At 50.8% G+C, this 20163-nt stretch overlaps 1 protein-coding gene across 2 annotated transcripts in view; it reads right to left on the minus strand.

The window, feature by feature from the left end:
- Acvr1b (activin A receptor type 1B) overlaps positions 1-20163 on the minus strand; it is a 40197-nt gene that overhangs the window by 6713 nt on the left and 13321 nt on the right. For both annotated transcript variants that reach the window (XM_037197350.1, XM_028874526.2), the window contains exons 2-7: positions 12490-12729; positions 11611-11859; positions 8196-8426; positions 4632-4799; positions 3573-3729; positions 1831-1955 (exon numbers count right to left, since the gene is read on the minus strand). In XM_037197350.1, the coding sequence (XP_037053245.1) occupies positions 1831-1955; positions 3573-3729; positions 4632-4799; positions 8196-8426; positions 11611-11859; positions 12490-12664 (1105 nt within the window). In that variant the 5' untranslated portion in view covers positions 12665-12729. The remainder of the gene's footprint in view (positions 1-1830; positions 1956-3572; positions 3730-4631; positions 4800-8195; positions 8427-11610; positions 11860-12489; positions 12730-20163) is intronic.

Here is a 20163-nt window from a genome sequence, read left to right on the forward strand (position 1 = left end):
ACACTGGGAACCCGGTCCTCTGTAAGAGCAGTGGGTGCCCCTTACCACTGAGCAGCTCTCCAGCCCTGTGAGGTAAGATTTTTAACCAGAGGACTGGATCTGGAAATCATTTATCTAAGGGGCAGTCGGGAGCTGAGGCTCATGCCTCGGCCTGCTACAGTTTCAGCCACATGACCTTGCACACATTACTTCACCTTTCTCTGACTCCTTTTTTTCATCTACAAAATGAGGGAAAGACTCATGTCTGCTGTCACAGGTCTGCAGTGAGGACACTGAGCGTACACACGCAGCAAGCGCTAAGAGACGCTGCGGTTGTTACAGATTCAGCTCTAGTTCCTGGACGTCACTAGAAAGAAGACAGGAACTTCTCCACAGTTTGAGCGTTGTAGGACAGGGCCAGGGAGACAGCTCAGGAGGTACCGGGCCTGTGTGTGAGCACGAGGACCTGACTCAGGTAAAAGCCAGGACACACCTGTGACCCCAGGGCAGGGGGACAGAGGCAAGAGTACCCCAGGACACCTCAGCCATCAGTCTAACTCATGAGCTCCAGGAGTAGTGAGACACCCTGTCTCAAAAACATGAGGTGAACTCTGGCCTCCACACGCACACACATATGCACATACCTAAGGGAACATGTACATGCACACAATGATACTTAAAAAGACCCATGACAATTTTCTTTGTGGAAAGAGGGATGCTGAGCTTACACAATACATACATACATATACACACACGTATACATACACACATATGTATGTGTGTATGTGTATTACATTCGAGCACTACGACTGAATTACACTCTAGTGCCGTAATTTTCCTAATCAACTTTACTTAGTTATACTGATCAAAATTAAAGAGGCCCAAGCCTGGGGCTGGAGAGATGGCTCAGTGGTTAAGAACACTGGCTGTTCTTCCAGAGGACCAGGGTTCAATTCCCAGCACCCACATGGCAGCTCACAACTGTCTGCAACTCCAGTTCCAGGGGATCTGACACATATAATAAAGTTAAATAAATTATTTAAAAAAAAAAAAGGAGGCCCAAGCCCACGAGGACCCGAGTCTCTCCTCCATTGCCGTGTCTAACTACACACATCATGGCCAGAAAAGGGCGGGAACAAAAAGGTCCCGCTGGAACACCCACCAGCTATTTTTAACTCGGCGACTGCCACTGCCCAGGGCCTTTCACCGGACCAAAGGCTGAGGGGGGGCTCTGGAGGCTCTGGAACCTGAGCACATGGCGGAATATTTGAAGGCCATCATAAAACACTCACACAAGCTGACAATAAAAAACGTTCCCGCTAATATTCTCCAAGAGAAGAAAGATCTTTTTAAGAAGGTCCTAAGCACTCTTGTCAACTAGGAGAGTTCTACTCTTGGTGAAAGAAGGAAACCCAAGGCTCCCCAGAGACGTGGCGAGGAGTGTGCCCGGGGGACCTGCATGTCAGAACCAACTGCCGCCTCCTCATCCTAAGACCCCGCCTTGACCCTGGCCCACTGCATCCTAGGAATTCTCCTCCACTGTGGGTTAAAGATAAAGACAGTGAGGGAGGGAGGGAAAAAGAGAGTGTGTGTGTCACATGTCTAATGAGCTATCAAAATGATCATCACAAAGAACAACCCTATTCAACAAACTGGTCCCAGGGCCTAGAGTATAGAGGAATCTCGTCCAGCATGAACAAAGCCCTGAGTGAGTTCATCCCTAGCCCAGCAAACGAATATGACACCCAGCTGGCCTCTCAGCACGGCACCTCCAGGACTCTGGCACCCAACACCCCGCAGGCTGTGGAGAAGTGGGGTGCCAGCACCATTGGGAACAGGAGGAGAAGGTACCTCCAGAGTTACATCTTCGAGCAATCTCCCAGTATACAAGCCCCAGAGCATAGATGTCGGCACACTTGAAGGAGTCAAAGTGTTTCATGTTGATGGTTTCATCCAGGACTTCCGGAGCCATGTATCTGGAATGTAAGAGAAAGAATCGTCATGCACACCACAGGAAGTCTGCGCGGGTGAGAACGCTGCTCCGTCGCAGCTCTCGGGGGAGCAGGAGTGAGAGCTTGTCTTCTATCACACAGCCTGCTTTGATCCAGAGCTGAAGGTCTCAGCTTCTGGAGTCTTGTGCGGCCTGTGTTGTGGACCACACCGGTGGTGATGGCTGATCGCTGCCGGGGCCGTCACTTCACAGGGGAGACAGCGATGGAGTGAGCTGAGACTCATTCGGAGTTTCTTTATCTTACCTGACTTCAGATAGCTGAAAACCATTCTAGAGGTGATCAAAATCACACTCAGTGACGCTGAGCAGCAATTGTGTGTAATTATATGATGTAAGACGCCCCACCCACACTTTGGAGCCTGGGTAGATGCAATCTCAGGTCAAAAGGACAAAAAGGAGCAGCATGATTAACTCACTCAGACCCGGCAGACACTCTCTCCCACCCTCCGTCATATGACGTCAGCTATCTAGTTCCTTCTCAGTGAAGTGGGGAGCAGGCCGCACCCCTTCAGGTAGCCAGACCCCAGCTTCATTAGCTCTGCTCAGGCTGGCACCCCTGCTCTGCAGGTTCAGACAGGACCCTTTCCCCTCTCCTTCAAGGGGTTCCGCCAGCCACCCCTGCACCACAGTGTTGCCCCTGCCCCTAGCCAGGCCTGCTGCCTGCCCTCCCAAACTCTGCTCCAGAATGCTTTTTAGTTATTTTCTTAAGACAGGGTTTCTCTGTGTAGCTCTAGCTGTCCTGGATCTCGCTCTGTAGACCAGGCTGGCCTCAAAGATCCACCTGCTTCTGCCTCCCAACTGCTGGTATTAAAAGCATGTGCCACCACAGGCCAGTTTCTTTTTCATTTTTTTTTTAAAGATTTATTTATTTATTATGTATACAATGTTCTGCCTACATGTGTCCCTGCAGGCCAGAAGAGGGCACCAGATGATGGTTGTGAGCCACCATGTGGTTGCTGGGAATTGAACTCAAGACCTCTGGAAGAGCAGCCAGTGCTCCTAACCACTGAGCCATCTCTCCAGCTCTTTCTTTTTCATTTTTACATAGTTATCTTCATTGCTTTTTTTATTTGTGTGTGTGTGCGCGCGCGTGCGCACGCGCGCGCGCCTGCCAATGAGGTCAGAAGAGGACTTTGGATCTCCTGGAGCTGGAATTATAGGTGGTTGTGAGCCAAACAACTTGATTTGGATGTTTGGAACCAAATTTGGGTCCTCTGCAAAAGCAGTATATGCTCTTAATCACTGAGTCATTTCTCCAGTAATCCTTAATCCATTTTTGGAGACAGGGTCTCACTGTGTATCTGAACTCACAGAGATCTGCATGGATCTGCCTCCCGAGTGCTGGGACTAAATGCATGAGCCACCAAGCCAGGCCTCCTGCTCCAGACTCTTCCTCCACTGCCCTGTGTGAGGCCACGGCACACACACATGCTGTGGGGCAGGGCTCCTGGGACGGCACTTCAGCCACTGCTGGGCAGTGTCCAGCATGAGGCGGGGGCCAACACCTGCCACTCAAGGACAAGAGGACGTCTCCTCCCGGTTCCTCTTGTGTGTGGGGGTGTGAAAAGTGGGGTCTTCCTACCGTTTGGTCCCCACCCTCTGATTTGGAGCGATGTCAATGGTGTCGGTGACTGCGTCATGCCGGACAGCCAGGCCCAGGTCTGCGATGGCACACATGCCATTCTTCTTCACCAGGATGTTCTTGGACTTTAAGTCTCGATGAGCAATCCCAGGCTTCCCTGGCAGAGACAAAACCAGGCACACTTAAGGAAGATGTGTGCATGGAACGCGCAGGGTCCCAGCCAGACTGTGGGCTGCCTCCTGGCTTTGCCTCCCGCAAGCCAGTGATCCCATGAGAGGCTCAGCCTTCTCCTCTGGACACTTAGAATAATGGCACTTCATGGGGATGTGGAGAGGATAAAAGCATTCCCAGAAGTACCTGACATGCCTCAGAATGACATGATTATTGCTGAACATTAAAATACCACCACTCAGCAGCCCTGAAGAGCCCAGGTGGGTCGTCAGGTGGGCAACTGAGCACACGGTGGCGCTGAGGCCTGGGACTGTCGTTAGTCCTGCAACACTGGAGCCTGCCTGTCACAATGGTTTCCTACCACATGCAGTGAGAGCCACTGCCCAGGGCCACACAAGCATCAGTGTTCACACCTGCTGCTGGGGCGAGCCTGGGCTCCAGAGCCAACAGGACAGTCTAGCAAAGTCTGGGTCCTCTTCCCAGAAAGCCACAGACAGGTGGGCCCCCTGTCTTGCCACCATGAAATGTGCAAGGCAGTGCCCAACCTCAGCAGGAGATTACTACACTCCTTCTTCGGGGGTGTTGGTCTCTTCTTAGTTTCACTCTTCCACAGTGCACCCCAGAATGCTGTTCCTTAGCAAACCACTGAGCCTGTGCTAACAGCAGCCAAGCCCTCACCTCAGGCCTTCCCTAGGGAAGGGCTAATGACAGAGCCAACGAAGAAACCCTGTGGAGCTTCTGTTCCTGCTCACAGTTTGGCGCTCTGTTCCTCAGATGAAACCACCATTCCCGAAGTTTGGCCCCAGCTCCCTCAGTGAGGAGGACCAGATGGCGATGGGCAGGCCTTTGTCTCAAGCTTCCTGCTCTTCAGCTGAGTTCACTACCCACCTTGCGTGCCCACAATCTCCATGTGCAGGTGCGCCAGCCCACTGGCTGCAGACAGGGCCAGCTTAATCATCCCCTCAATGGTCACTGTGTATCGGTTCAGATAATCGAACAGGGAACCGTGCTCGTGATAGTCAGAGACAAGCCACAGCTGGGTCCAGGTGCCGTTGTCTGCAGAAAAGAGAGGCGGTCTGAACGGAGGAACTGGGAGCAGCAAGGAGGCCGTGTGTACTGCAAACGACGCCAGGCTCGGTTAGACACGCACCGACACTTCCGCCTCTCAACTCTGGCTGTCCCTTGACCCCACCTCCTACAGCGCCCTCCAGGGAGGACAGGGAAGAGCATTGATTTTTTAGAACCGCTCTGTTATCCAGGTGAGTGTGTGGTTTGAACGAGAGCTCCCCTCAGTCTTGGGCGTCTGACTATTGACCCCCAGTCGGTGGCTGTTTGGGAAGCCTAGGAGGTGGGGCCTTGCTAGAGGAAGTGTGTTCCTGGGCGCAGGCTTTGAGGTTTCAAAAGGCCTGAGCCATCCTTGTGCTTGTGGTTCAAGATGTGAGCTCCCAGCTGCTGTTCCCGCAGCCGCTGCATCACCATCATGGACTCAACCTCTGAAGAGTGAGCACAAAGTCAACTCTTTTGTAAGCTGCTTTGTTGTGGTGTTTTATCACAGCAACACACAAGTTGGCTGAGACATTGGGAACACTGAAAAGGACTGAGGACAATTCTAAACAATATCCATTTTACTGCCAAATCTGCAATGTAGGGTAGCCAGAGAAGAACAATATGTGCTTAGGGAAAGCAACAGGTTCCATTTTGTCACAGCCCTGACTTGGTGAGACTCTCCAGGCTACACTCACCACTGCCAGGAGGAACACCTTAAAGGTCTCTCCCCTCCCCGAATGATGTGTGACCTTTTGATTGTAACCCAGCCTAACACCTGTCTCACTGGAAATGTCTCCAGCCTGTGGCCATCCTCAGGCTGGGAGCTGGGACGGGAACATGACGATCTCCTTTGTGCATCACTGTTACAGAACCAAAGATGCTTGAACAGCCTACTGTGAAGTATTCCCAGAAAGCTCATCCTGCCCTTCAGAGAAGCAGTGGAAGGAGGGTAACATGCACTGTATTTTCCCTCTTTTTCACATGGGGGAGCAGGAAGGAGGAAGGGAGAGGAGAAAAAGGCCAGGAATCATATTAGGCTTATGCTGCTGTCACTGGGAAGATTAGAAACTGGACTGAGAGCTCCCACATTCTAGGCTGGTGCTAGTTCCACGGCATCATACTGAATGCACCACGGGAAAAAGGCAAGAGCAAAGAGCCTAACCCCCTCCTCCCTGGCCCTGTGCGGGTGTCCACAGCCAGATCCCAACTCACATAAGCTGCCAGAATCAACAGAGAGCAACTGCTGGAAAGGTCTGAACCGTGGCACCTCTGATCCCAACAAGGGCCACACTCTAACCAGCAACTACTTCTTGAGAGCCCACTGATTTGTTACAAGAGGATGGTCTGAGCCTTCCAGTGATTCTAAGATGTTTGCAAGAGCGGCCGCTTCCTCAGAGGGCTGAGATTCTCTTCTTTCCCTACATTTGAACCCAGAACTCTTCAGCTTAGGGGCAGCTGGGGCCATCGGTAACCGCACAGCACCGTGAGGAATGAGCTGCTGTTGTTTCAGCATTCCCACAGGCTCGGTGGACACACGCCACCGAGAGAGCTGTGCCACAACTGCCAGAGACTTCTAGAACCTGGCCCGGCTACCTCACCATCTCTGTGTTCCAGGGATAGTCTCTGCCAGCTGTCTGTCCCCTCCCCCCCGGGTCTCTGTGTAGTTAGTTTATATGTAAGGTGGTTTGGAAGACTGGTAGAGGCCCTGGCCCACAGTGACCAGTAAAGGCTATTAAGTTGATGAACAGCATTCTAATCATTATCTCTGTGCTCAGCATCAAACGCAGGCCTTTCAGGGTTCCCTTAAAATGTCCACTGTGCAAACACGAGGACCTGGGTTTGGGTTCCCCTCACTCATGTCAAAACCAGGCATGGCACATGTTCCGCAACACCAGCATTGGACTGGGGTGGAGACAGGAGGATCACAGGGACTTGCTGGCAGTTAGTCCAGCCGATCAGTGAGCTCTGGATTCTGTGAGAGACTATCTCAAAAAATAGGGCAGAGAACAATACAGGAAGACAAAGACACTGACTTCACACACTCGGGCACACGCACACGCACACGCACACACACGAAGCCCAGCATAACCTGGTCCCTGCCTACCCCTCCATTACTTCTCCCTTGCTACCTGCAGAACCCAAACACACCTCACCTGTGCACATGCGCACAGACTTTCCTCACCTCACCTGTGCACATGCGCACAGACTTTCCTCACCTCACCTGTGCACATGCGCACAGACTTTCCTCACCTCACCTGTGCACATGCGCACAGACTTTCCTCTGTCCGGTTCTGCCACCTCTGTCAAGCTCATCTGTGACCTGCCTTCGCTATCACTCACCCTGGACTGGCTCACACTTGCCTCCTACCATCAGCTGTTAGTTTACCCATCAGTGAGGGCCTCAAAATAGGGATGTGCCTAGGCACAAGCAAAAACCTCCAAACTGCAGCAAGACAGCAAGGTGTGGGCCACACCCCTGGGAGGCTGAGACACAGAGACCACCTGTGAGGTCAGGCTGTACTACACCCCAAGTCTCTGCCTCAACTCCCACCCTCCCTAACGGAAAAGCAAGAAAAGAGTGTGGAGGAGGGAAGGATCAGCAGCACCAACTCGGGGCCTTAGCGTTGGACAGACCGAAAACGAGCTTCACAGCTGCAAGGGACACTCTGGGGACAGCAGGTCTCAGTTCTCTGGTGGCGGCTGCTGCCACAAGTGCTGGCTGTGTGGCAGAGTGTGACTGTACACACTTTTGTCACTATTCTTTCCTGGGAGGGTGAAAATGTAATTCCTTATTGTAGGGATTTTCAAAATAAATAAATAGGAGCCCAACAGGGACCACACTACGTGCAGGTCTGAGAACAAACCAAGGAGGAGGAAGAGCCTGCAGGGTGAGGGCGAGGGCCTCCTTACCTGCCTAATAACCCAGGTTCCATGTGGGTTTCTCTCGGCATAGGCACACAAGGCTCCACATTTTCAAAAGGGTTTGAAACTCTCTCCAGTGCCCCCGGCCCCAGGGCCCCTGACTCGGGGAGCTCTCTCCAGGGCCCCTGACTCGGGGAGGTCTCTCCAGTGCCCCAGGGCCCCTGACTCGGGGAGGTCTCTCCAGTGCCCCCAGGCCCAGGGCCCCTGACTCGGGGAGGTCTCTCCAGTGCCCCCAGGCCCAGGGCCCCTGACTCGGGGAGGTCTCTCCAGTGCCCCCGGCCCCAGGGTCCCTGACTCGGAGAGGTCTCTCCAGTGCCCCAGGCCCAGGGCCCCTGACTTGGGGAGGTCTCTCCAGTGCCCCCAGGCCCAGGGCCCCTGACTCAGGGAGGTCTCTCCAGTGCCCCCGGCCCCAGAGCCCCTGACTCGGGGAGCTCTCTCCAGTGCCCCCAGGCCCAGGGCCATTGATTCTTGGACACCTCATACCTTTATTGTCAGCAGCAATGAATCCAAGGATGTTTTCATGGCGCAACATGACTGTCTGGTAGATCTCTGCTTCCCGGAACCAAGATCGTTCTTCACGAGAAGAGAAGATTTTCACAGCCACATCACCACCTCTCCAGCGGCCACGCCACACTTCCCCAAACCGGCCCTTGCCAATAATCTCTTGTAAAACAATGGTTCGGGCCACCGTGCGCTGGACAAAAAGGGGTAAGCCTAAGGGCCAAAGAGTGAAGAGAAGTCTGACACTGTAAATCTGCTAAACTCCAGAAAGACCCTCAACAAAATGTCCCTCCAACCTCCCCTGCCCAGGAGCCAGAGTGTCACAGCAAGGCCTGAGCCATGCTAGGTTCACCACAGCGGGCTGAGAGCGAGTCATGTGAATTTCTCCTCTGGCCTATGTGAATGAGAGACTTGCACGTAAATCTTTGACCACACTCACCCTCACCTGTGTCTGCTGTATTCCGACGGTCACAGAAAAAAAAGAAAGCAGGGCTCCTGAGGTGGGCGCGGCCTCCTGGCCACCCTGCTCACTAACCACTAGAGGGCGATGCTGTGTGGCCCACAGGACCTATGGGCTAAGCTCATAGGGTTCCCAGCTCTCTAGAGAGCTGTTCACAGGAAGGCTTCAGGTGTAGAATGGAGACTACCCACACTAATTCATGACTCATTTTACCATCTTGTAGGGCTCATCATTGCTTCATTTGACTCACTCAGTGTCTGTCTGTCTGTCTATCCAATCACCCTTCTCATCATGACTGACTTTATCTTCTTTCATTCCCTCCCTGGACCAAATAACAGCTGTTAGTAATCCCTGGGTTTGGTGGATTTACTGTGTGCTTAATAAGCATGAGGCTCTAATGCTAGGGGTTTTACATAAATCACCTCATTTCTTCATGTTCAGTAAGGCAGGCGTTGCTATTATCCCCATTGTACAGACAAGAACACTAGGAAGGCTCAAAAGGGAACGTTCCATAACTCGCTCGAATGAATGCAAACAGCAAAGAGCAGACTCGGCCCGTCCTTCCCTCACGCCTGTGCCCTGTCCTATTCTGTCCTTTCTAAAGACTTCTAACTGGTTTCCACCTTGTCTCACCTGCTTGTTCTACACACCCACTCAGCCCTGCTTCACCCTGCGCTTCCTAACAGGAGACTGGCAAGTGAATGGATCCATCCTCCACATCACTGCCAAAATCTCATTTCATCCAAAGGGGCAAAAGCATTTATTTGTCCATGTGAAAACTTTCAGCAGCAGCTCTGCCCTGCAAGACAAAGTGTGGCCCCATAGCCCTGTATACCTGGCCAGCCTGCCTCTGCCTGCTCTAGGCACATCATGCCAGACTCATTATTGTGAGTCTTTGAACACACTGTGAGCCTTCATGGGTTTTTGCTCTTTGCATTCAGTCTGTTCCGTGGCCTGGAATGTTCCTTGCCTGTTTACCTCACTTACAATCTCAACCTGTTCTTCAAGACTCCCTCAAATGTACATGCCTCTGTAAGATTCTTCAACAATCCCGTCAGCCTATCCAGTCACAGGCCAGCTTCTTTTCAATCTTTGTTTCCAGAGGGCATTCAGTATGCATTTGTTACAAAGACCCAGAAGTCATAGCCATAACACGAACTTAATACTTTAAAGACAGCATTATTAAATACCCAGGCTAGAGAGATGATTTAATGGTTAAGAGTACATACTGAGCCAGGCATGGTGGCGCGACCTTTAGTCACAGCTCTCGGGAGGCAGAGGCAGGTGGATCTCTGTGAGTTCGAGGTTAACCTGGTCTACGTAGTGAGTTCCAGGCTTGCCAAAATTACATAGTGAGAGCTTGCCAAAAGAAAAGAAAGAAAAAAGGAAGGAAGGATGAAAGGACAACCATTCTTCCAGAGGATCCGAGTTCAGTGCCCAGCACTCTGTCAGATGCCTCACAAGGTACAGCTCCAGCAGATCACCTCTGGCCTCCCTCCAAGGGCACCTGCTCTCACCTGGACATACCCACCCCTAACACACACATAATTTAAAAAACACAACTAAAAACAAGACCAACACCTAGGAAGCCCTGCACACTCTGTACCAAAAATGGACTGAATTACCCAAGGAGGAATACTCACTAACTGTTTTAGTCTAGACAAAATGTCTACCAAGACTCCCCAATCTCAGCTGGCTTGGATCTGAAAACCCTAGGACACGAAGACTCTCCCAGGCACTTGCAGCCACTGCCCTGCCTTTGGTGGGAAAGCACATGCCAGATCATATTTTCTAGGTTTCTAAAAATATGCAGCTTTTAAATATATTCATGCTGGTGCTCTGTGCTGCTGAGCTCCCTAAGGCAAAGGCACTGACATGGAGAAGATGTCAGCGCTCACAGGAGGGCATCTGGCTATGGCTGACGGCACAGCTTCCTTGCATAACCACAGTCTAACCACGGCAGGGAAACAGAGTCACAGTGAGACCTGGGTTCAGCTCACGGCAGCACTGCCCTCTGGATGCTCTTTCTACGTTCAGAAGAATGGACTAGTTCTGAAATAATTGCTTATCTTCATTACAACAGCAACAATATCTTTTCAGTCATATTTGCATCTAAGAGTTAGCTGAGCTGGGACTCACTACGTAGTTGTGTACTAAGTTGGCCTGATACTTGCTAGGCAGTCTGTGCTGGCCTTGAACTTGAGGCAATTGTCCTGCCTCAGCTTCCCCAGTGCTAATGAGATATATATATCTCAATATATATAATATTCTATCTCAGCTATGCTCCACCACACCCACATACTTCACTTTTTCTGTTTTTGTTAGCTGAGCTATTTCCCGAGACCTGAGCAACCTCAGCTCTCTCCAGCCTGAGTTCTAGTCTCATGTCAAGGCCCAGTGCTGAGTTCAATGCCTCATCTAAGAAAGCCTTGGATAACAACAGGCCCTCCAGGAAATGGAGGCCAACTATGCTGGAAGCCCAGGCTGCCTTTCCGATAACTCTTACCAAAGCCCACGGGCTGTGGAACAAGTCAATGATTCACCAAGTCTCCAGTCTAAGCTTTGCTCAGTGTCCTCAGAGATCAGTGATTAGCTGTCAGCACCTCACAGGAATCCGGCACACTCTGGTTTCTCAAAAGGAGCCCTGAAACTGAGCAATCGGAGGAACCAGCTCAATTTTCAGACACACAGCTACAAAAGCTGGAGAGAGGCAGAGTTTCTGCAAGAGAAAGTTTGCACTTGACCTCTGGAATCTTGGGGAATGAAAGATTTTGGTGGTAGCCATTATCATCTCTTATTACATGTCAGACTCCAGATGAGGAGAATTACGAAACCAAATGACTCGACACAGCAGGCCCGGCCTTCCTCATAAACACGCTCTCCTGCTGGGAACCAGTTGTGAGGGCCAACAAACACAGGGCCTGGAGAACCTAGTACCTGAGCCAGACCCTGACGTGGAGAGATCGTAGACAAGATCCTGGAGTGTCTTGTCTTTGGAGAGACACATCTCGCATGAGGGGTCCTCCATGTCCAGTCTCTGGCGGTTGTGGTAGACACGCTGGTGGTAATTGATGACAAGGAAAACGATGATGATGATAAGAAACAGGAGGAAGACCGGGCCGGCAATAATGCCCACCAGCTCCACAGGGCCCCACATGGAGGGGTGCTCAGGCTCCTTGAGGTGCCCTGGGAAAACGAGCGAGAAGAGGGAAGAAACAGTAAAAAACAAGAGAATGTTGGGGTTCCACTTTCCCTGAAACTGTACCACATGTAAAGACCCCAGTTGCAGGTTTCCCTGGTCCTCCTGGGCTATCCTGGGCTAGCCTATGCCTCGATGCTCTCGAACGCCACCTTTCTCTCAGTCCACACACTCCAACAGTGGAACCAAAACCACTCTGGAAGTTCAAGGCATGTCAGAATTGCAAGCTGCAGGCTGCTCCAGGCTCTGGTCAGCCTCTCATCAGAAAGACCTGCTAAATGGCAGACCTGCCCAAGGAGGTGTCTAACTCTGCCACTCTGACCACCACCCTTCCTAACCCTAGCCTTCCTCACACCGATTCATCCAGTCCCCAGAGCAGAGCCCTTGCCATGGCTCTGCTGCTGATGTCCTCTATCCACAAGTAGCCGGGAGCTCTGGGACTAACTGGGAAATGTGCTCTTCTCACCTTCTGAGCAACAAGCCTGACTAGGAAAGAAGCCAGGCCTTTGCCATCATCACCTCAGGGAGCATCTAAAAACCACCTCTGGCTATCACCGAGCAGAATGGAAGGACGGAGCCTCGACCTCCACAGTGAGACAGTCCAGGGGTCCACTCACCGCTGGGCACCCTGAGGTCAATCTTGTTGCAGAAGTCGGTGTAGCAGCAGTGTGTGTTGCGCAGATCCTCGGAGCTCAGGCAGTAGAAGGGCTTTCCAGCAGGGACCAGCTCCACCTTGGGGATGCAGGTGCGCACGTGGTGCTCCATGCCATCCAGGTTGAAGATGGAGACCATGCAGGCCCCATCTGTCTCACACGTGTAGTTGGTCTGCAGGCAGCTGGTACATGCACACAGCAGAGCTACAGGACACGGAGGGGCAGAGATCAACAGGAATGTACGTCTTCCTTCAGGTCCTTCTCCAAACTCAGAATGATCCCCCCTCCCAGCATACTTATATCCCCAAATAAGCAGCTTTTATGGAACTGGGGACAGAAAGACACCTCAGCAGGCACCTCTGCACCTCATTTAGCTCAGAGACAAGGCTCTGTAGGTCCTGCCATTCCTAACTGCTCTGTTCTCTGCCAGTGAAAGAGAGATGAAGCACCCACTCCTTCCAAATGATCCTGCAAGGTGGATGGAGCCTTCCCTTTGGAGAACAGGTGCTCCCCACATTCCACACAAAGCTACCCAAGATTCCTTGGGGCCAGTCTCATTCCATCTCTTCTTGGGCACCAGGCACCCCAGTTCCCAGGACATGGCATGCACACTCTCATACAGCCTTTCTTTCACTGCTATGTTGTTGACTTTTCCCTGCCTAGATCCTTCAAAATTCTGCTCAATTACCACTTCCATTGAGAAGCCTTCCCTGGCTCTCCATCATCACCTCCTCCCTTTAGTCCATGTTTGGTACCCAGCTCCTGAGGGCCAAGGAAGATGTTCTCCTTAGAGAATTTGAATGCCCACTTCATGAAGTTATTGTGAGGAGGAAATGAGATCATGCATATAAAGTGTATAATAAATTTAAGCCATACCAAAAGGCCCCAGGCAGCACTTGGCATGCATATGTACACTCATGTACTCATGTGCGTGCAACACACACACTCTCTCTCCCCCTTTCCCCTTTTTTCAACTACGCAGTATACAAAATCCCCACTGGGATTAATGAGTTTTGCTGGGTATGTACCACACGTAAGTGTGTGCCACCAACAGGAAATCACCGTCAATGAATTTGGCGCCTCTGAAAGCTGTTGAGCAGCCCTGGAATCTGCAATCCTTTATTTATCTGACTAACAAGAATAGCACAGACAGTTGGTACTCCTCTACTGTCTCCCCCAAGCCTAACCTCGCCCTGACCTCCTGGACGGGCAGGAGTGTAGCCTTGGCTGCAAGACTGGAGCCAGCATTGCCAGTGCTGGGGCGCTCACTCACTCACTCACTCACCAGGGCGGGAGGAAAGGGCACGAGACCTCCATGACACATGCTGGTGAAGACCGGCACACTGTGCCTCTAGAGCAAAAGGGGCCGTGGCCAATCCAAAGGAAAGCCTAGGCTTCCTACAAAGAGTCCCTCTTCATCTCGTCATCCAAAGACAACCCAACCTACCCCAGACTGGAAATACGGCAACACTTTGCTGTTCCCATTCCAGAACACAAGGTACGAGGGAGGGATGAGAGGCAGGAAGTAGACAGAGGCCTTCCATGCAGGGCCTGTGTGTTTACAGGGTTTGAGGAGATTTCTATCTTCCGAGACGAATTCCCAAACGTGCAGCTACCTGCTTGGCCGCACGATTTCTTACGACAGTGTGTTTGAAGTGGGCAACTGAGAGACAAGGACTCATCATAAAAGGAGCTTTTCCAGCAAGTCTCTGGACCTCGGTGCTAACCTTCTAGTCTCAAGACAAAGAAAACTCCAAACTTGTGCTGCAAATTCTCTCATTCTGTTTCTGTTTGTTTGAGACTGGCTCACTCCATAGCCCAGCTGGCCTTGAACCCTCCTCCACCCTCCTGTCTCTACAGTACTGGGATCACAGGCCTGGGCCTCCAAGCCAGGCTCTGTCTTACTCCTCTTAAGAGCTTAAAATTTATTCAAGTCTCAGAAAACTTGGCAGGACCCCCTTTTCTTCCTCCAAGAGTTCTGCTAACCCAAGAAGGCGCCTTTGATGATTCCCTTTTGTGCCCCTTAGGGGTTCCCTACAGGGAGCACACCTCTCAGTACCCATGTTGTGACGTCCAGCAAAGAGAACAGCACTGGGTCTATTTGGGGATGCAAGAAAGGGAAATTAACAACTTCAAGAGATGACTATTCTGAGCCTGGTGAGACAGCCAAGCCCACAGCCGCCTTCTGAAAAGCAGTCCCTTCAGAGTCCATCAATTAGTGGGCCCAGCAGCCAGGAGCCCCTGATTCCTCAGACTTATTCTTTTCTCGTTGGCCTTGTTCACAGTGATTCATCCTGGAGAATGAACACACCCACACGGGGCTCATTATTTTTGGGAAGTACTTAGACGATCTTGGTGTAAGACAGAAAAGAGGAGAAGAGGAAATCTAGGCTAGAAGGGGCTGAGGATGAGCTAGAAAATGACCACGTGGGTCTGGGATAAGGAGCTGGGCAAGTCCCTGAGTCTATCTGGGCCTCAACTAGCCAACCAACAAACACCACTTATCTTACAGAGACAAGAGGGAAGTTAGCCAACGGCCTGCTAAGTGCTGGGGCTCCCCAGCAAGGCTCCCTCCACCCACTGTGTACATCTTTGCCTTTGCAGAGCAAGTGACGAGTCCCAACAGCCACACTTTGAAGATAACCATCGCCACTAGCCACACTCTGAAATATCTGACTTTCCATCACCAGGAGCGGCAGTGGGTGTCTCGGAGTAACAGGTCACGGAGACCTGAAGCCTGCACGCCAGTTCTAATACTGGCCACGTGACTGAACTACTCAGCTGGCCTCCTGTACCACCCACTGTACCAGGCTGACACTGTAGAGCAGACCTCAGGACTCTAATATAACTAATATAACTAATATAAAAGAACGTGTGGTAGGATGCACTCAATAAACACCAACTCTCCTTTGAATGTAAAAATTGAAGTAAAAAAAGACGCAAGCAAGGAAAATGCCTCATACACCGACTAGGAAGTGTCGAGTCACAGTCTCAGGAAGAAACTGCTCATTAGTCCTGTGGCTGATGTGGCTCTGGGTAAGTCACCTAACCTCTCTCAACCCCACTTTCCTCATGATTAACCAGAAAAGGGCACTGAACAAGACGCCTTCTCAAGCCTATCGTGACAAGTTCTCCTCCGGGTCTCCACTCTTCAGCGCACACTGAGTGCCCCTGCTCTGTTCCACCCCAGCCCTTCCCCAAACGCCTTTAAAGACACGCCGGGGCTACTCGCCTGCTAAGATTTCTCACTGAAACAAAAGAAACAATAATAAAAGTATAAGCATTCTGAACTTACGATAAACTTAGTATCCTAAATTTAATTCTTCCTGAAAAGCTAAATCTGGGCTAATGACAACAGCCCCTGCAATGTTTTGTGATGACTCATCAGGTCAAAGTCTGCACATGTGTACAAACAACACGGCGCACCTCAACGCTCCTATTCCACCACTAAGCATGAGATGCCAGGCGCGGCAACCACAGAGGAGGCACCAGCTCACTGTGTGTGTAAACAAGTCAGGGCCAGCATGTCACTCAGCAGTAGACGTTTATCTACGTGTGGAAGGCCCTGGGTTTGGTCCCCAGTACTGCAAATTAAAAAAAAAAAAAAAAAAAAAAAAAAAAAAAAAAAAAAAAAAAAAGGAAAGAAAGAAAAAGAAAAGGGAAGAAGAGAAAGCGGTCAGAACACGAGCAGCCTTCCATGGACAGACTTTCTCTTATTACGAGTCTAATTAGTCAAACCTGAACTAAAGACAAAGCTGCGCGGCAAGACTGGAGCATAGTTCAAAGTCTGTCTGACTGGAAGGTGGTTTGTGGTGGGATGTCAATGCATATTTGATTCAGAAGAAAAGCTGTTTTGAGAAAAGCCAAGTCTCAGCTTGGGCAGGCTCTGGCGGCTGGGGTTCTGCAGAGCCTCAGGAGGACAAAGATGCTCCAGGCTGTGCTCAGCCAGGAAGCCTCACAACCTGACAAGCCATTGCTAGGGGATGCCCACAACCTCCGAGTCAGAAGCATGCTGCACAGCAGCCTGCTCTGTCTAGGAACCGGCCACAGACACACCGGAACAGTTCCAAAGCTAGAGCAACCGTGAGGGGTTGTGTCCGGTGGGCGCTCTTTTCTGATAGGCTGGTACTTGATACTTTTAGAATGCAAGGCCTCAGGCATGCTGGGAAAGAGCTTTACTATCGAGCCATGCAAGTAAGTTCAATAGAGTTAAGACAGACAGACAGACAGACAGACAGCAGCTTTCTAGCACAGTGTGACGCTTTCGGCTGTTGCTGCTCTAGGTGCACACAACACAGACCGACTCCATTATCCCTTGCTGCTCTCATTCTCTCACGGTCCCCACAGAGCTCAGGGAGGAGGCAGATGCAGCTGTCCCACTGTATGAGGAACAAGGCCCTAGAGAAAGTAAGGGGCTCACAAACAGTGTACCAGCAAGAGATAGTGCCCCTTCTCCAGGCTCCAGACTTTACACACAGGAGTTCCCCAGGATTCTCCAATGTCCCCTTGGCAATGACCAGGACTCCTAACTTTCAGGACCATGGGAAAAACCTTCCCAGTTAAACTCACCATCCTGCAAATGTATTCTCACCCTACTAGGTCAAATCTGCTCTTGTTTTCCTGAGCAGAGAACCTTACCAAGTCTTCCCACAGCTTGCCTCCAGCCTGACCTTCCAAGCACATCACTGCAGCTGGCCATCCCTACTTTTCAAAGGCATGTCTATGACAGCTCCTATTCTGTCACCTCACTCTTTTTGTTCAAAGACATCTTTACCTTCTTAAAAAGCTCCAAATCAGTCAGGCAGTGGTGGTGCACACCTTTAATCCCAGCACTCGGGAGGCAGAGGCAGGAAGATCTCTAAGTTCAAGACCAGCTTGGTCTACAGAACGAGTTCCAGGGTGGCTGGGTCTATAAGGAGAAAAACCCTGTCTGTCTCTGTCTCTGTCTGTCTCTCTCTCTCACACACACACACACACTCACACACGGCTCGAAACCTGTCGTGTCTTAGAGAAACCCCACAGACCACAGTCGTCTCTCATCACAGCTTAAACTTCACTACAGATCTAGTGAACAACTAGGACCTTCTGGAATCTCTTTATGAACAGGTGGACCAGGTCACTACAGTGTTCCGGCTGAAGTGCCATTTAAAGAGACAGACTATGCGCCATTCACCTCTGTCTCCAGGACTGAATATGAGTAGGCTCACAGTAAATATTTGCTCAAACAATGGCCCCTGGACTGATGAGAAGCCTCCGCAGGTCAGGGTGCTTGCTGCCAAGCCCGATGACCCAAGTTTGATGCCCGGAACTTCCACATCTCAGGAGAGGAATCCAGAAAGTTGTCCTCTGATCTAAACACTTACTGTGGAACGCCCTCCCTCAACACAAAATAAATGACCATTTACCACAACCATGCTCAAGTCCTTCAAGGTGGAAAGAAAAGCAGTTACTCTGGGAGTGCTAATGGACTGCCCCAAAACTGTCTGTCTGTCTTCTGTGCCTGGATTCTAACAGCCAACGGTTTGGGCAAAGAAGGGCAGCTGAGAATCTTGTACAAGTCACATCTTAGACTGCTCAGCTTTGCCATTATTACACCCAAACGAATAACAGCACTCCTAACATCTCCCGTGCTGCTCAGTGCTCACAAGTCCATTATCTTAAAAGATACTTTCCAGAGCTGTTTTGTTCAAATCTGGACCAAAAAAAGTTTCACTGCACTTTGCCAAAAGCTCTTAAACCTGTTAGACCCCAATGTTACTACTTTTAGGAAAATCACTTGCTGAGGAAGCCAGGTGGTTTATCCTGGATTTTGCTGGCTCCTGGTGGTGTCCTTTTAGGATGTACCGCCTCTGCAGTTTCTATAAACTCAGTTAGCTCTGAAGGTATGATCTGCATCCAATTCACTAATTTTTTTTTTGCGCCCCTCTCTTTCTTTGAGATGGGGCTTCACACAGCCAAGATTGGCCTTGAATTCCTTGAACACCCCCCCTTCCAGGCACTAGGGAGGTGTGCATCTTCACACAGGACTGCTCTTCTTTTAAGATTTATTACTTTTATTCTTTTGTGTGTGTGTGAGTGTTTGCCTCTGTGGACATATATTTACCACGTATGTGCCTGGCACTTGTATAGGCCAGAAGGTGTCAGATCCTTTGGAACTGGAGTTATATATGGTGTGAGCTGCGATGTGGGTGCTGGGAACCGAACCTGGGTCCTCTGCAAGAGCAGCAAGTGCTCTTAACAGCTGAGCCGTCTCTCCAGCCTTGAACTTTTGACTTTTCAAGACAGGGTCTTGCTATGTAGCACAGGCTAGCCTTCAACTCCTTCTGCCTCAGCCTCTTGACTGATGGGGTTCCAGATGTTCCATGCCCAGGTGCTCACCACCATGCCCAGTGTCTGCCAAATTTTAACCAGGATATTAATGACACATATAATTTCTAGATGTCTCCTGTTGTGACAGGCCCTACTGCAAGCACTACGTCCTCCTCGGTACCGTCTTCCTCTAGTTCAACAGGCACAGTTTTTGACTAAGATGAAGCACTCCCTCTCAGACTATGTATCTACTAGGTCTACTCAAAACTCAGGACTGGATTCAATGTATTTTCTTAGTAGCTCTAAGACTTAAGAGTGGGCTCTTTAAAATACCTGCTTGTTTGTGTGTGGATCTTCCTGCATGCATGTGAGTGTATGTAATCTTCCTGCACGCATGTGAGTGTATGTAATCTTCCTGCATGCATGTGAGTGTACGTATGCGGGGAGAGTGTGAGGGGACACAGAAAGCGCTTGCCCCCATGCTCGAGCGAATTCGCCGAGGGCGTCCGTCAGCTCTCTACCCCATGTGGACCTCAGGGGACCAAGCTCAGCTTGTCACGCTCAGTGGCAAGAGGCATCTTGCCGGTCCCTACACACAGGCTCCTCCTTTGATAATGAAGGTCTGTAATCATGTCTGATCTAATTCTGTGGCTTGTCCAGCCTCATTACACTGGTCAGGAGGTCAGCATTCTACCCCTCCTCCTAGCCCAGTGGTTCCACATGAGGACGAGGTCTCCTGAGGTCTTCGGGGTCCTTCCTGCTGTGCCTCAGGGTAGCCCACTCCCACAGGTCTGCAGTCTGACATCCCCACACTGAGAACCCTATGCTGTTAATCAAAGCCCTCACTTACTACTAAGCTTCCCCACCCTAGTACTGCATACTGCAGAGTTACCTAGTAGACCATCCAATCACTGTAAAAATTACTAAAGCGATTATAAACACTGTATGCTATGTTTGGGTCTTTTAATGCGCTTTGTCTTTTGAAAATTTTTATTATATGGGGGAGGGGGGGTTGAGGGAGGCGGGAATGTGTTGCCCAAGGGCAACCTTCGGCCTTCTTCCACTCTGGGCTCTGGGGACTCAACTCAGGGCACCGGGGCTTGCATGGCAAGTGCTTTTACCCTGAGCCACTGGACCCAGCGCACATTTTCTTCTCTCTTTGAGACAGGCTACACTCTGTGTAGCCCTGGCTGTCCTTGAACTTGGAGCTCCACCTGCTTCTGCCTCCTGACCTCTGGGATTGAAGATGTGCACCACTGCTAGGCTAGTGATCAGAGTCATCTTTTCTTTGCTTTACACGATCCCTTTTTCCGTCTTTAAAATTGTCAG

This window comes from Peromyscus leucopus, chromosome 20 (assembly GCF_004664715.2).
Source record: "Peromyscus leucopus breed LL Stock chromosome 20, UCI_PerLeu_2.1, whole genome shotgun sequence".
Lineage (NCBI taxonomy): Eukaryota > Metazoa > Chordata > Mammalia > Rodentia > Cricetidae > Peromyscus > Peromyscus leucopus.